The sequence below is a fragment of the Muscardinus avellanarius genome (genome assembly GCF_963383645.1).
Source record: "Muscardinus avellanarius genome assembly, chromosome: 11".
Lineage (NCBI taxonomy): Eukaryota > Metazoa > Chordata > Mammalia > Rodentia > Gliridae > Muscardinus > Muscardinus avellanarius.
The window spans coordinates 105,678,145-105,691,527 of NC_137797.1; the positions used below are offsets into that span (position 1 = coordinate 105,678,145).

The 13,383-nt window shown below is 38.0% G+C and overlaps 1 protein-coding gene across 2 annotated transcripts in view; it reads right to left on the reverse strand.

Moving 5' to 3' along the window:
• Nucleotides 1-5,335: 5,335 nt before the first annotated feature.
• RERG (RAS like estrogen regulated growth inhibitor) overlaps nucleotides 5,336-13,383 on the reverse strand; it is a gene marked incomplete at both ends in the record, with an annotated part of 87,985 nt that continues 79,937 nt past the window's right edge. For both annotated transcript variants that reach the window (XM_080706701.1, XM_080706700.1), the window contains 2 exons: nucleotides 5,336-5,743; nucleotides 7,782-7,855. In XM_080706701.1, the coding sequence (XP_080562827.1) occupies nucleotides 5,336-5,743; nucleotides 7,782-7,855 (482 nt within the window). The remainder of the gene's footprint in view (nucleotides 5,744-7,781; nucleotides 7,856-13,383) is intronic.

Sequence of the window (13,383 nt, forward strand, 5' to 3'; positions counted from 1 at the left end):
CTCCTCAGCCGGGAGTGGTGGTGCAGGCTTGTAATCCCCGCGCTTGGGAGGCTGAGACAGGAGGATCGCACAGGTTCGAAGCCAGCCTCAGCTACTTAGTGAGGCTCTCAGCAACTTAGTGAGACCCTGTGTCCAAATAAAATATATAAAATAGGTCTGGGAGTGTAGCCTGGAGGTAGAAGGCCCCTGGGTTCCACCTCCAGTACCACACACAGAAAAAGCACTTCCCCTACTAGTTTCCCAAGTACAAATAAAACGTATTTTATATATTTTTCTTTGGTTCAGAAGGGGATAAAATGGGACACTCATCTGTTATGGTTCTCTATTGGCCTGGATGGGACAACAGCAAAGAAAATTTAAATAAAAATAAATTTAAATAAAACTCTTATTTTAAAACAAAATATTGGCCAGGCATAGTGAGACCTGCTTGTAAGTACTTGAGGGGCTGAACAGGAAGATTGCAGGTTCAAGGCCAGCCTCAGCAACTTAATAAGTCACTTTGCAACCTAGCAAGACCCTATTTCCAAATAAGAACTAAAATAGGACTGGGAGTATAGCTCAGTGGTAGATTGTTCCTGGGTTTTATCCCCGATTCTCTTCCCCAAATAATAATAATAAAATAAAATATTGATACTTGATTGAGACTTGAAAAGTCTTAATGATACCAACTAGTAGATGTGGAACATTTGTATTAAACAGGTTCTAGGAAGGCTTGCCCATCCAAACAGCCTCCTAGCAAGCTCACTACGGAGAGAACTCTCTGCCTCTCCACCTAGCAGATACCACTGGGCATCCCAGCTCTGGTAGGGTACAGTTTTTAATCTCGAGCCCTTCTATAATAACCAGTTGAAACTTATACTCTAGAATTTTTACCAGGTCTAGATTTGTATTCGTATGTCTAGGGCAGTGACGGCTGCTGGTATCATAGTGTATTATTTAACTTTCTCAGCTTTTGTCTCAAGGATGACACAACAATATCTGATAGTCTCCCACAGAGCTATCAGATATACATATACAGAGCTATCAGATATAAACATATGAAGTTTGTATAGCTTTCATATATTTCAAGTGCTATGCATTCTTTGTGTAGATCTACATTTTCACCTGGTTCAGTTTTCTTCTGCCTAAAAATAGGTTTTAACCTTTCTGGCAGTCCAAATCTGCTGGTGGTAAATCATAGCAGAGATTCTTTGTAAATAAGATGATATTGTTATTCCCCAATGTGTAGCCTTGCAAGATGTACCACCAGGGTCAACCATATTGGGGCAACAATATGTCGCTAAACCCTCTTACTGATTCACAACATGCGTTGTCATATGAGATAGCTTTTATTTTACCTTTATTATTGAGAGATATTTTTACTTATAAGAGTGTTTCAAGTTGACTTTTTTTCCCTTTCAGTAATTTACATATGGCATTCCTAAGCCTTCTGGCTTGCAGAGATGTTGGAGAGAAGTTATTCATCACCATTTTGTTCCACTGCATAGAATACATATTTTTTCCCTTGGCTACTTTAAAAGTTTCCCCTCTCTGTCACCATTCTTTCAGTAACTTGATTTGTATGTATCACTGTTTCTTTGCTTTTTTTTTACTCTTTGAGGTATTTTGAATTTGTTGGGTCTGACAGCTTATAAATTTGGAATTTTAGTAATTCCAAATTGTTTTAGTAATTATCTTTCAATTTTTTTCCTCTGATATCTCTATCTCTCTCTCTCTCTCTCTCTCTCTCTCTCTCTCTCTCTCTCTCTCTCTTTCTTGTGTATAATACATGTTAAGACTATGTGGTTTCATGCTGGGGATTATGGGTACGATTTTCAATTTTGTCTTTTTTAGGATTTTTCTTTCTTTGTTTCAATTGAATAGTCCCTATTGCTTTGCTATCAAGCTGATACTTAGTGCATTAACATTTCAGATAGAAGTTACATTCAGGCCTTATTTATATCTTTCATTTCTATTCTCCTTTCATTTGTGTCTTTCTTTACCTTCTTGAACATATGGAATATATTCATAAAAGCTGCTTTAATTTCCATCTTTGTTAATGGCAATATCCTTTGTATTTGGGTCTGTTTCTATTTACTGATTTTTATCCAACTTATAGGACATATTTTGCTATTTCAGTAGGTGTATAGTAGCTTTTGACTGGATGCCAGCCATCATCATTTTTAATCCAAATTTCTTTTTTATGCTCTTGTATAATGATTTGGGTGATTTTTTTTTCTAGCTCAAAATCAAATTTCAGATATTTTAAAGCTTTGTTAGAGTAAATACTCAGCATCCTGGTCTAGAATAATTTAGATTCACAACTAGTAGAATGTCTTCTGATATCTCATGTAGTAGCAGAATGTCTTTCTAAGGTTTTGTGTAAGGGCCTATGTATTATTTATTACAAGGTCTTTTCAGTGTGGCTGATGAGAATTCTAACTGGACCCAGTTCTATACATATTTCCCCCCAAATATGACTACTGAGTAAATCTTTAATCATTGGTATTAATCAAAATAAGGCTCAGCTTCTAAATGACTAGTAGTATTAATTTATTGCCTTTATCTAAAACTATATTTGTTTAATCTCGAGCCCTTCTATAATAACCAGTTGAAACTTATACTCTAGAATTTTTACCAGGTCTAGATTTGTATTCGTATGTCTAGGGCAGTGATGGCTGCTGGTACCATAGTGTATTATTTAACTTTCTCAGCTTTTGTCTCAAGGATGACACAACAATGTCTGATAGTCTCCCACAGAGCTTGCTTTTAATAGGAATCGGCTGAATTCCGTTTCCAAGCATAGCTGTAAGGGAACGGAGGAGACTAAATCTAGAAGGTGACAAACTTCAACAATAATTTTTCCTGCTTTCATTTCTCTCTATTGTCTATGTTGGACATTGCTAAAGTGAGTCACAGCTAAATTTACTAAATGTGGTCCAGTAGTGGTAGCTTCTTGCAAGAATATGAATTTTCAACACTTCTAACTTCCTATTCCTGTATTTCTTTATTCATTTTCTCCTCTTTCTCTTTTTCCTTCCTTCCTTCCTTCCTTCCTTCCTTCCTTCCTTCTTCTTTTTTGATATTAAAATTTTTCATGTGAAAGCTAAGGAGAAATAGGTCAGAGGAGGAACTCTAGATGAAAAAGGAAATCCTATAGAGGAGCAGACAAGACAACCTAAAGGAGGAGAAAGGAGGGGGGAGGAAGGAAAATCTCTAAAACACTCAATTTACTTAAACATATGAAGTCAACCAATAAGCCAAGCAAGGGAGGGAGAGATGGGGAGGGAATAGGGTGGGAATTGAGCAGGGGTTAAATCAGTGATGTGTACATGTATGTACACACAAGTTTTTAACCCCAATATGATGTATGAATAGAATGCACCAATAAAAAAATTTAAAAAAATTAAAAATATTTTTCTCCTAAAAATGATAGTAACCTCTAAATTTCTTTACGTTACCATTACCATCACCTTTCATGTTTCCATATTTGGGCTCCATGCCACTTACTTTGCCTAGAATATTTTCACCATCTTTCTTTCTTGAAATGTTCTCATACATTCTTTAATGTTCGAGTCTGACACCATCAAATAAACTAGCTTGTCGCAAGTCATGTATCTGACTTCTACACATATGAATGTATGTATATATATATTTTTTTTACATATATATTTGTAATAAACAAATGAATAAAAGAATGAAGGAAGCATCACCATTAAATAATCTGAATTCATGTCTTCATCTCTATGGCAAAAGGTAACACATTATATAGTAGAAAATAGTCTAGGCTGTAAAGTGTGACTCTTATCTTCTGGTTCACTATCTTTAACTCTATAATAATGGTCATTTTACTGCTCTCTCGTAGGGTTATTGTGATGGTTTGGTGAGATAATATGTTCCATACCTATAATAACAGCTAAGCACTCTTGAAAGTAGTAGTTATTACTATCATCATCAGGAACTCTTTTTAAAATAAGGTCCAGTTATTTTTTTCAATTCATTTCACTGTATTATGAGAAAGACTGCTCGACTTTGAAAATTATGCTTTTTATTATAGTCACATAAAATAGTCAGTTACACCAAGTTGTCCAAATACATTGGTGAACTAAAGCCTCCAACACATACAAATTTTATACATATATCTATGCATTTACAAATACATACATATGTAAAAGATATATATTTATATATTTTCTTCTAAAATAAAGTGCCCAGATCTTGATATATAGGGGCATAAGAGGAAGAAAAGAATGATAACATATTGTAAATTATAGACGATACTTTCACAATATAAGAATCCCCATTTTGTACACATTTGTTCAGGTATAATAAACTTAAATCTCCCATTCTTTTCTGAATTCTTCTAAGTAAATTAATTTACCCAAAATGTTAAAATAACTCTTGTAGCCAACTTAATGAAACAGAGGCTATTTTTTTCTGGCTGTGCCTGGAACACAGCCCTGGCCTCCCAAAGAAGGGGAGGTCAGCTCCATTCTGGCTGTTTGGACTGTTGTCTCTGCTAATATGATAAACAGGAATAAATGAGTCAGAAGTCTCTAGTTCTAACTCCTCTACCCGCATGCAATAAAGTCAGTGTTTGCTGAAAAGATTTCTAATGTTTTACATCACTTTAGGTGCACAGAAAAAAGCCCTCACAGGATTTGTATTGTGGCTCCTGTTGCCTTTATTGTTTATAAAAGAAAACTTGTTTGAGTCAAAGAAGAATTAGAGGGTACGTATAGAGAGATAACTGAGAAAACCAACTCAAATTGAAATGAATTCTCTATTAAGGTTAAAAACCTTAGTGGGAAATTGTTTCAACTTAAGAACAAAATAAAAAGTTAAGGAAAAACTCCATAATTTAATTCTTAAAATACTCATTTAATAGGAATCAGAGTTCCAATCTCTGCTCTGATAACTACTCTTCTGATGTGGTTTTCTATATTTTCTGCTATGGTAGACATCCATGATGGTCATTTGTGTCTTTGATGAGAAATGGAATTTAAAAATGACTCTTAAAAGACTTTGACTGATTGAAGCAAGGTGGATTTGCCTAAAACATAGCTCAAGGCGAACCCAGCCATTTCCGAATCTCTGGTGGTTGCATCTTTAGACTACATCAAGGAAGATCCTGAGCAGACAAGGGAGAAACTGTCGGCCCTGAAACTGCACAAGACAGTCTACAACTTCCCAACGTACAAGAGGCTGATAACAACGAGAAGCCCAGACATTTCCCAGAGTCAAGAAACACGAAGTGAAATGTTCTGTGAAATTTCTGGAAAGGAAAAAGAAGGGCAAGAGCGTGTTTCCAATGATCCAACCCACCTCAGTGGGACCTCCGCAAGCCCAGAGCTGCCTAGCTACTGATTTTGGTGAGCATCTTGTTGATAGCCTGCTTCACGTGCGTGGTGGAGCTACGCCTTCTGGTCTTGCCTTGAACCATCCTCCGGCGCCGCACCTCTCGGCACAACTCGTAGAAGATCTCCGTGATGTTCCCTTCTCCAGTGCAGGCAGAACACTCATAAAAGGCACAGGCCAGTTCTGTGGCCAGCTTCTCCCCTTCCTCTGTACTCACTTGTCTGGAGTGGTCCAAGTCGGCTTTGTTTCCGACCAAGATGAGAGTCACGTTTTTGGGCTTTTTGATCTCATCTAGAACGTTCTTTAGTGGCAGCACTTCCTCAAAACTTCCCCGGTCAGTGATATCATAGACCAGCACGAAACCCTCTCCCCACCGCATGTGCCCCTCTCTCTGGATGGTGTCTTCCTGTTGGTAAAGAAGAACAGAGGTTGGGAGACCTGATGGTAATCATAACCTATAGACTTTGCTAATCCTGGAAATAATCCTTTATTCACTTTCCTTTGTACCCGATATATATATATATTTGTTTCCACCCGTAAAAGCTTACTTTCTCAAGTGGTATGACATGGGAGCCTTACTTATATCAAGACATTTCAGATGACTAAAAATTTCTAACATTTCCTTACATTTCTGCTTTTAACTTTTCTTGCTTTATTATCAAATCTATAATCACACAAACTATAAGTAAGTTAAAGTCTTGGTTGAGCACATCACCTTTGAGTCTTTTTATCATCTTAAGGAATTATTAAATTGATAAGAGAAAAGAAGTTTTCTCTTTAAGTATTAAAATTAGAGCCCAAGTTTAGAAAGATTCCCCCTACCCTTTTGGTTTCTTTGTTTGTATGTGTATTTTAATCTCCTTTTTCTTTAGAATATAGACAATTAAAGCCAAGTGTGGTGGTGCATGTTTGTAATCCCAGAATTTGGGAGGCTGAAACAGGAGGATCGCATAGATTCTAAGCCAGCCTTAGCTACTTAGTGAGGACCTTTACAACTCAGTGAAACCCTGTTTCAAAATAAAGAATAAAAAAATAAATAGGGCTGGGGGTGTCACTCAGAGATAGAATGCCCCTGGGTTCCATCTCCAATACTGCAAAAAGAAAGAAAGAAAGAAAGAAAGAAAGAAAGAAAGAAAGAAAGAAAGAAAGAAAGAAAGAAAGAAAGAAAGAAAGAAAGAAAGGATGAGGCCGGGCGTGGTGGCGCACGCTTGTAATCCCCGCGCTTGGGAGGCGGAGACAGGAGGATCGCGCAGGTTCGAAGCCAGCTGTGCTGGCGTAAGAGACCCTGTTTCAAAAATATAAAATAGGTCTGGGAGTGTAGCCCGGAGGAAGAAGGGCTTCCAGGAACCCCTGTACCACCAAAAAAAATAAAAAAAAATAAAAAAAAAAAAAAAAAAAAAAAAAGAAAGAAAGAAAGGATGAATATAGACAATTAGCCTCTAGGGACAGAAAATATGTCACAAACTGTATAGAGTCTAACTTTCTTTTTTCCCTTGGATGCTTTTATTTTTGTCATGTTTCCAGATGTGTCTTGTAAGTCCTCTGCATTGATAATTTACTTTAACCCAGGAGGCTTTGGCTTTTCTTTTCCCAAGCTCAGTAGCCCCAAATATGTCATGTAGTACTAATACTGAGGGAAACTCATGTGAAGAGATTCTCCAGGCCGGTGGCCCTTATTCATAGGAAGGTAGGGCATATGGCCGGAGAAAGCATGGTCTCCAGATGTTCAGATGGCATGCACAGGTGGGACAAGGAGCGAAAGTATATAGCTACTTTCAAGAACATTTCTTGGATTAAGCATTTTAACTCAAGACTTCTTGGGGTCATAGGTCATAGATAAAGCAATATGGAAAACTCCAGGTTACTATCTGTCATCCTGGTGGTCATTTCTGTATTGGGGAACTAAGCCTATCTATATAACCTTTGATCTGACTCATCTCAAAGCAATTATTAGAGGACAGGGTCCCAAAATAAAGTATTCTGAAACAGACAAATTTCTGTGTGCTCATAGGAGTTTATAACACAACATATACTAAATGTTTTTCTTAAAAACTGACCTTACATATAAACATAATAGAGTCTCTTTAGATTCTTTTAGTAAAGACACTTGCTAAAATTTATTGGTCAAGCATTTCAAAACAGGCTTGACTACAGAGAGTTAGTGGTTCTTTCTGTGCCACAAAGTGTAGGTGGGAAATTCTAACCTATGATATGCGAGTATTATAGTATTTCTGAAACCCCTTTGAAGCACAGGACAGTTTATGTAAGATTGCATGCAGGGGCTGTTAACAAATGTGTTAATAACCCAAATGGACAGATTGTTGAAGAAAGAAGTTTTTAGGTATGTAAAAGTTATTTGAAGGAAAGTACCTTAGTCTTGTCCAAATTATGCCTATCTCTTTTTTATTTGATGTAGAAAATATTTTAGCTGAATAGCTTCTCACCTGACCAGCAGTATCTAGAATCTCCATGGAAACAACGTCATCATCGATGGTTGCTTGGTGTCGGTAGGTTGATTCTAAGGAAATGAGCAAATACAGAAAGCACAAAGGTAAATGGCAACAAGTTTTAATTCAGTCTTTACAATGATAAATTAGGTGTGATAGTAATATTTCTGTCCTTGTGCATACAGGACAGTGCAGACTGGGAAAAAGGATGAATGTTCATGAACGTAGCATCTTTACACCCAAAGATCTCCTGGCAGTAATACATTCTAACGAGAGCCCACCGATTATGGTGCTTTTTCTAATATGAGGAATCTACGGAGAAAAAGGGTTATAGGAGGAACTCTAGACAAAGAAGAAAAAAACATAGATGAGCAAATAAGGTGACCTAACTGAGGGGGAGGAGATAGGGGAAAAAGGAAATTCCCTAATGTACATGATGTACATTCACAAACATATCAAAGTCAATCACTAAGCCAAACATGAGAAGGAGGGAGCTAAGGGAATGGGATGAGAATTGGGGAACGGATGCATGAGTGATGTGTGTATGTATGCCTCCACCATCTTGTACCCTATTAAGATGTATGACTATAATGCTCCAGTAAAATAAAATAAAAGATCTATGCATAAATTTTAAGAGCCCTAAATAACAGAGTATCCAATCAAGTTCAGACAAAATTAATGTAGGATATGTGTATCATAATAAATGTTTGTTTCGTGAATGCAAATGGTGTTTAAACCTTTATCAATTCAATTTTATTACTTGACTGCAAATGTAATGCCCTGTCCAAAACAAGGGCTTCAGAAAGGAAGCTTGATGGCAGAGCAAAACTCACCCATCAGGAGCTCTGTGTCGTAACTGGTGCTCAAGTATTTCCCCCAAAGTGGAAATGCTCAACGACTCTGATAGGTCTTAATAAGTGTACTTTGCATTCTTGCCATTCCCCTAGAACTTGCAATCCAACATGGTATGCATACTGAGTCTTGATTCTAGAACACTCCTTCCTCCTACTCTTTTATATTAAATGAGAGATATTAATTTTGGACGATTCAATGCTCTACAGAACCACTGGCAGTGGCTGCTTGTCTTTTAAGTGTTCTTGCAATTTTATTTCTTTTCCTCGTCTTCAGTGCCCCAGCGTATGGAGGAGAAGCCAGGCGATATTGCTACATATCTGCGCCCTGTGGTTCCTCATTCCACGGCTTTCTTTCTAGTGTCCTTTGTGCTGACTTCCCTTTTAAAAAAAGACTGGTATCAGCCCTGGAGTCTGGAAAACAGAATTCCGGGCTCTGTTCCATCTTTTTGCACCAAAGTTGTCTGAGAGACAGGGACATTTTTCTCTGTTGCTTCCATGGCAAATAGGATATGTGTTTCAACCACAGAAGTCCACAGTAGGGGGGAAAGAGAACAGAATGAAAATGGTATGAAGTGCTGAGAGTCTTTGGCTGTCTGTTAACCGAAATGAAATGAATGAAATGCAGGAAATGAGGGAAAGTCTGCCGCAGGCAGAGCAGCAGGGGCGAGTGGTGATTTCATCTGAGATGAATACGAGATGGTTTCACGCCACTTTGAGCATGTTTGCCGTAAGTGTCTCTCATTGGGGGACTGTTTCCTTTACATGTCAAACAGTGGAAGTATTACCCACAAAGGCAAAATACGTTACAGTGGGAGGACTATTTCCTTTACATGTCAAACAGTGGAAGTATTACCCACAAAGGCAAAATACGTTACAGTGTGTTCTGGTTTTTCTGAGATAATTCTGTCAAAGTACATTAAGTAATTTTTATTATAAATTATGTTATTTAAGACACAAAAGAAAACGTGTTTGTATCTGGATGCTGGGCTTCCTTTTCCCGTTCTTTATAATAACAAAAATAATTATCTGAGTTCCTTTTTTTGAATAGTGGGGGGATAATTGTTTAGGAGGTACTTTCAAATGAGCCAGAATGTTGCAAATGTAGAACAAATATAGTTTCAAAACAGAATCAGGCATATTAAAATTATATTTAAAGTTGGGCGTGGTGGTGCACACCTGCAATCCCAGTCTTGGGAGGCGGAGACAAGAGTATCACAGGTTTAAGGCTAGCCTCACCAACTTAGTGAGACCCCTAGCAACTTAGCCAGACCCTGTTTCAAAATAAAAAATAGAATTGGTCTGGGATTATAGCTCAGAAGCAGAATGCCCCTGGATTTAATCTGCAGTGCCACAAAAAATTGTTTGATTTTCATTATATATGAGGAATGCATGACTTAAAACTCACATTCAGTAATAATTTTATAAACAGAAGTATACTTTGTATATTCTGAGGAGTTGATGCTCAAAGGGAGATTGGATGTGATCAACCCTTGTACTAATTTAGGTTTTGTGAAAATTTTCACATAGTAGTTTGGACGCTCAATTAGCACAGTAACAACAAGTTAGAAATTTCAGTTTATGCTAGAGTGGGAATTGTGCTGACTTGAGGTCTATTGCTGGTCTGACCACAAACTAGCCATGTAATCTTGGATAAGAATTTACTTCTTTGGACCTGTTTTCTTGTTTGTCAAATGACTATCTCCCCACAGGGCTGATATTAAATAGTTCTAAGAGTTGGCTGAACACTTCTGCTTTGGTATCCAGCTAAGAAAAATTTTCTGCGTGTGTCTTTCTCTGTGTATGAGAAAGATTTCTTCTTCTCCAAGCAGAAGGAGCTGTCAGGCAGGCAAGAAGAACCATGCACAGAATCAAAGCACCAGAGGGTCTTATCTGACTTCTATCTCCCACCCTTCTTTCTCTCTGACCTTTTATTAAGGAGAGACAGCAAGTACCCATTAGAATTCAATGGCAATGAAAGGTGTCTCTTAGGTACTAGTATAGGAGTGGTATGTCTCGCTCCTCTCCAAATCTCTCTCTCTCTCTCTCTCTCTCTCTCTCTCTCTCTCTCTCTCTCTCTCACACACACACACACACACACACACACACACACACACACACACCTGTGTGGGTTGTTTTACAGCAACCAAAACACAAACACAAGCACCACCACCACCACCAGGGGGTGTTCTTTGGTTAGATGGTGCATGTTCCAAATCTTAGGAGTTTGAGTGCTGGTTTGCAAACACTGTTGAAAGACCAGAGCTGGCCTCTGATGAAGATTTCACTGGTCTACAGTAAAAGGGGGAAAATTCCAGGGACCTAGAATCACTCGGTGTAAAGGAATCAACTTTTTCTGTAGATTATATCCTTCAAAACCCTTGCATATAAAAAAAGCAAGTTTTATGTAATGCATGTATAAGTAAGTGTAGATTTAGTCCCCTTTACCCCTTACCCCTTGCTTACCTCTCTAACTTGAATTCTTTTCACAGATCGTCTCCATAAAAATTGAAGCAAGGAAAAACAAAACAAACACCAACTCCACCACCACCACCACCACCACCACCACCACCACCACCACCACCATCACCACCACCACCACCACCAACAACAACAACAACAACAATAACAACACCAACAACAATAACAAAAAAGAAAAACACTGGGCCGGGAATCTAGCAGTTTGGGGATCACTTGTCATTATAGAACAATTTCCTTATAGAATTATTTCAGAGCAACAAATGCTCCAATTTTTTTGATATGGAGAACAGCGTTCATTCTCTCCAGCTTCCCATGGAGCAAAAATTCTGTCTCTAATATTTAAAATAATTTAATAACTAAAGTCTTTTAAAAAATTAAAAGACTTTTAATATCTGAGGAAGGCAGTGAATTCAGAATTGAAGTGTTTTTGCTTCTGTTACAACTCCGTCACTTTGCTCTGTAATGTAGCTACCACTATTGGTGATTGTCTCTGGCTCTTCATGTTGCTATGAAATTCAACAAGGGATCCTGTCTTTGCCATAGAAATGTGAGGTCAAGCCTAGCAAATGTGAATTTCCCTTGAAGAGGGGTGTCCTCTGTGATAGAACATCAGTGACTTCTAGTGCACATGTGCACACACCCACACAAATCCAGCCTCCATCACTGAGGGTGAGTCATGTACCTGTAACTCCTGGCAGAGGAGAGCTCTGGTTGCTTAGCAGCAGGGTCCACCCTGAGCAGCACAGTGTGAGGGCTCTCAGGGAGGCCTGCTGCCTCTCATGAAACACTGCAGGTAACTCATGCAGCCTGATCGCTATTAGCAGCAGTTGTTTATTGAAATGAACAGGACATAAGGGAGAACGGTTCACCTAAGCCTCATAAAAATTCTGAGAGTCCCTGGGACACACCCAGAGAGAGGTCAAAAATTTTAAAATAATTTATTGTAAGCTTCATTATTCTCTGAGATATAACAACAAATAAAATTAGTATTTTCCTATGGAAGTCCCATAAAGCATTAAGATTCTCAAATAATCTCAGTAAGCTTATGTAAAAATAAAGATATAAGAAGGAAATAGGTATTTACTTAGGTGGGAGAAACAATAGAAAATAATGTCTGTTTAACAAAGTGTGGCTATATGTAAAAAAAGTATAATTTTTTTTTGTGTGTGTGTGGTACTGGGAATGAAACCCAGGAGCATTCTACCTCCAAGCTATATCTCCAGCCCTATATTTTATTATTTATTTTGAAACAGGATCTCACTGAGTTGCAAAGGGCCTAAGTAGTAGCTGAGGCTTTCTGTAAACTGTGACCCTCCTGTCTCAGCCTCCCAAATGCTGGGATGACAAGTGTGCACGAAATTTTTTTTGAGTGTGTGGTACTGGGGCTCTTGGAAGCCCTTCTACCTCCGGGCTACACTACCAGACCTATTTTATACTTTTTTATTTTTGGAAACAGGGTCTTTTAAGCCAGCACAGCTAGCTTCAAACCTGCACGATCCTCCTGTTTCTGCTTCCCAAGTGCGGGGATTACAAGCGTGCACCACCATGCCCAGCTGCACGAAAAATTTTTGATGAACAAAATATTTAAAAGCAAAACTGGGGAATAACAATTAATACATATAAACACATTCTAGTCTCTTAGTTTAAAATATTGACTAGAGCCGGGCAAGTGGGGCACACCTGTAATCCCAGTATTTGGGAGGCTGAGACCAGAGAGTCCCATGTTGGAGACTGGCTTCAGTAATTAGGTGAGGTGCTCAGCAACTTAGCCAGACCCTGTTTCAAAAACAAACAAACAAACAAACAAACAAACAAGAAAAACAAAATAAGGCGAAGGGTGTATCTCAGAGTTAGAATGCCCCTGCTTCAAATCCCCAGCATAAAAAAGATTGAATAGCATAAAAATATGAATCTTCTCAAAGTAATTTATAGTTTTAGTGCAAATCCAATCAAGATCATATCATGTTTTGATAGTTTTTAACTCCCATGGAGAAACACATAGGAGAGAAAAGACAAGATAATTTTGCAAAATAGGGTAATAAAATGACTCCCTACTATGAATGTGTTAGATACAGCACCCAGTTATAAAAGAGTGCACTACTAGCGTGCAAAGTAAATCTAAACTGTAGCCTACACTACATGATTACTATATGAAGACAGCATTGGAAGTAATGTGGAAAGGTAGGAGCTATTTAATTAATGATAGGAGGAAAACTGATCAGCCATTTGGAAAAGAAATGTTCCGTGTTTACCTTGTACCTCTCATT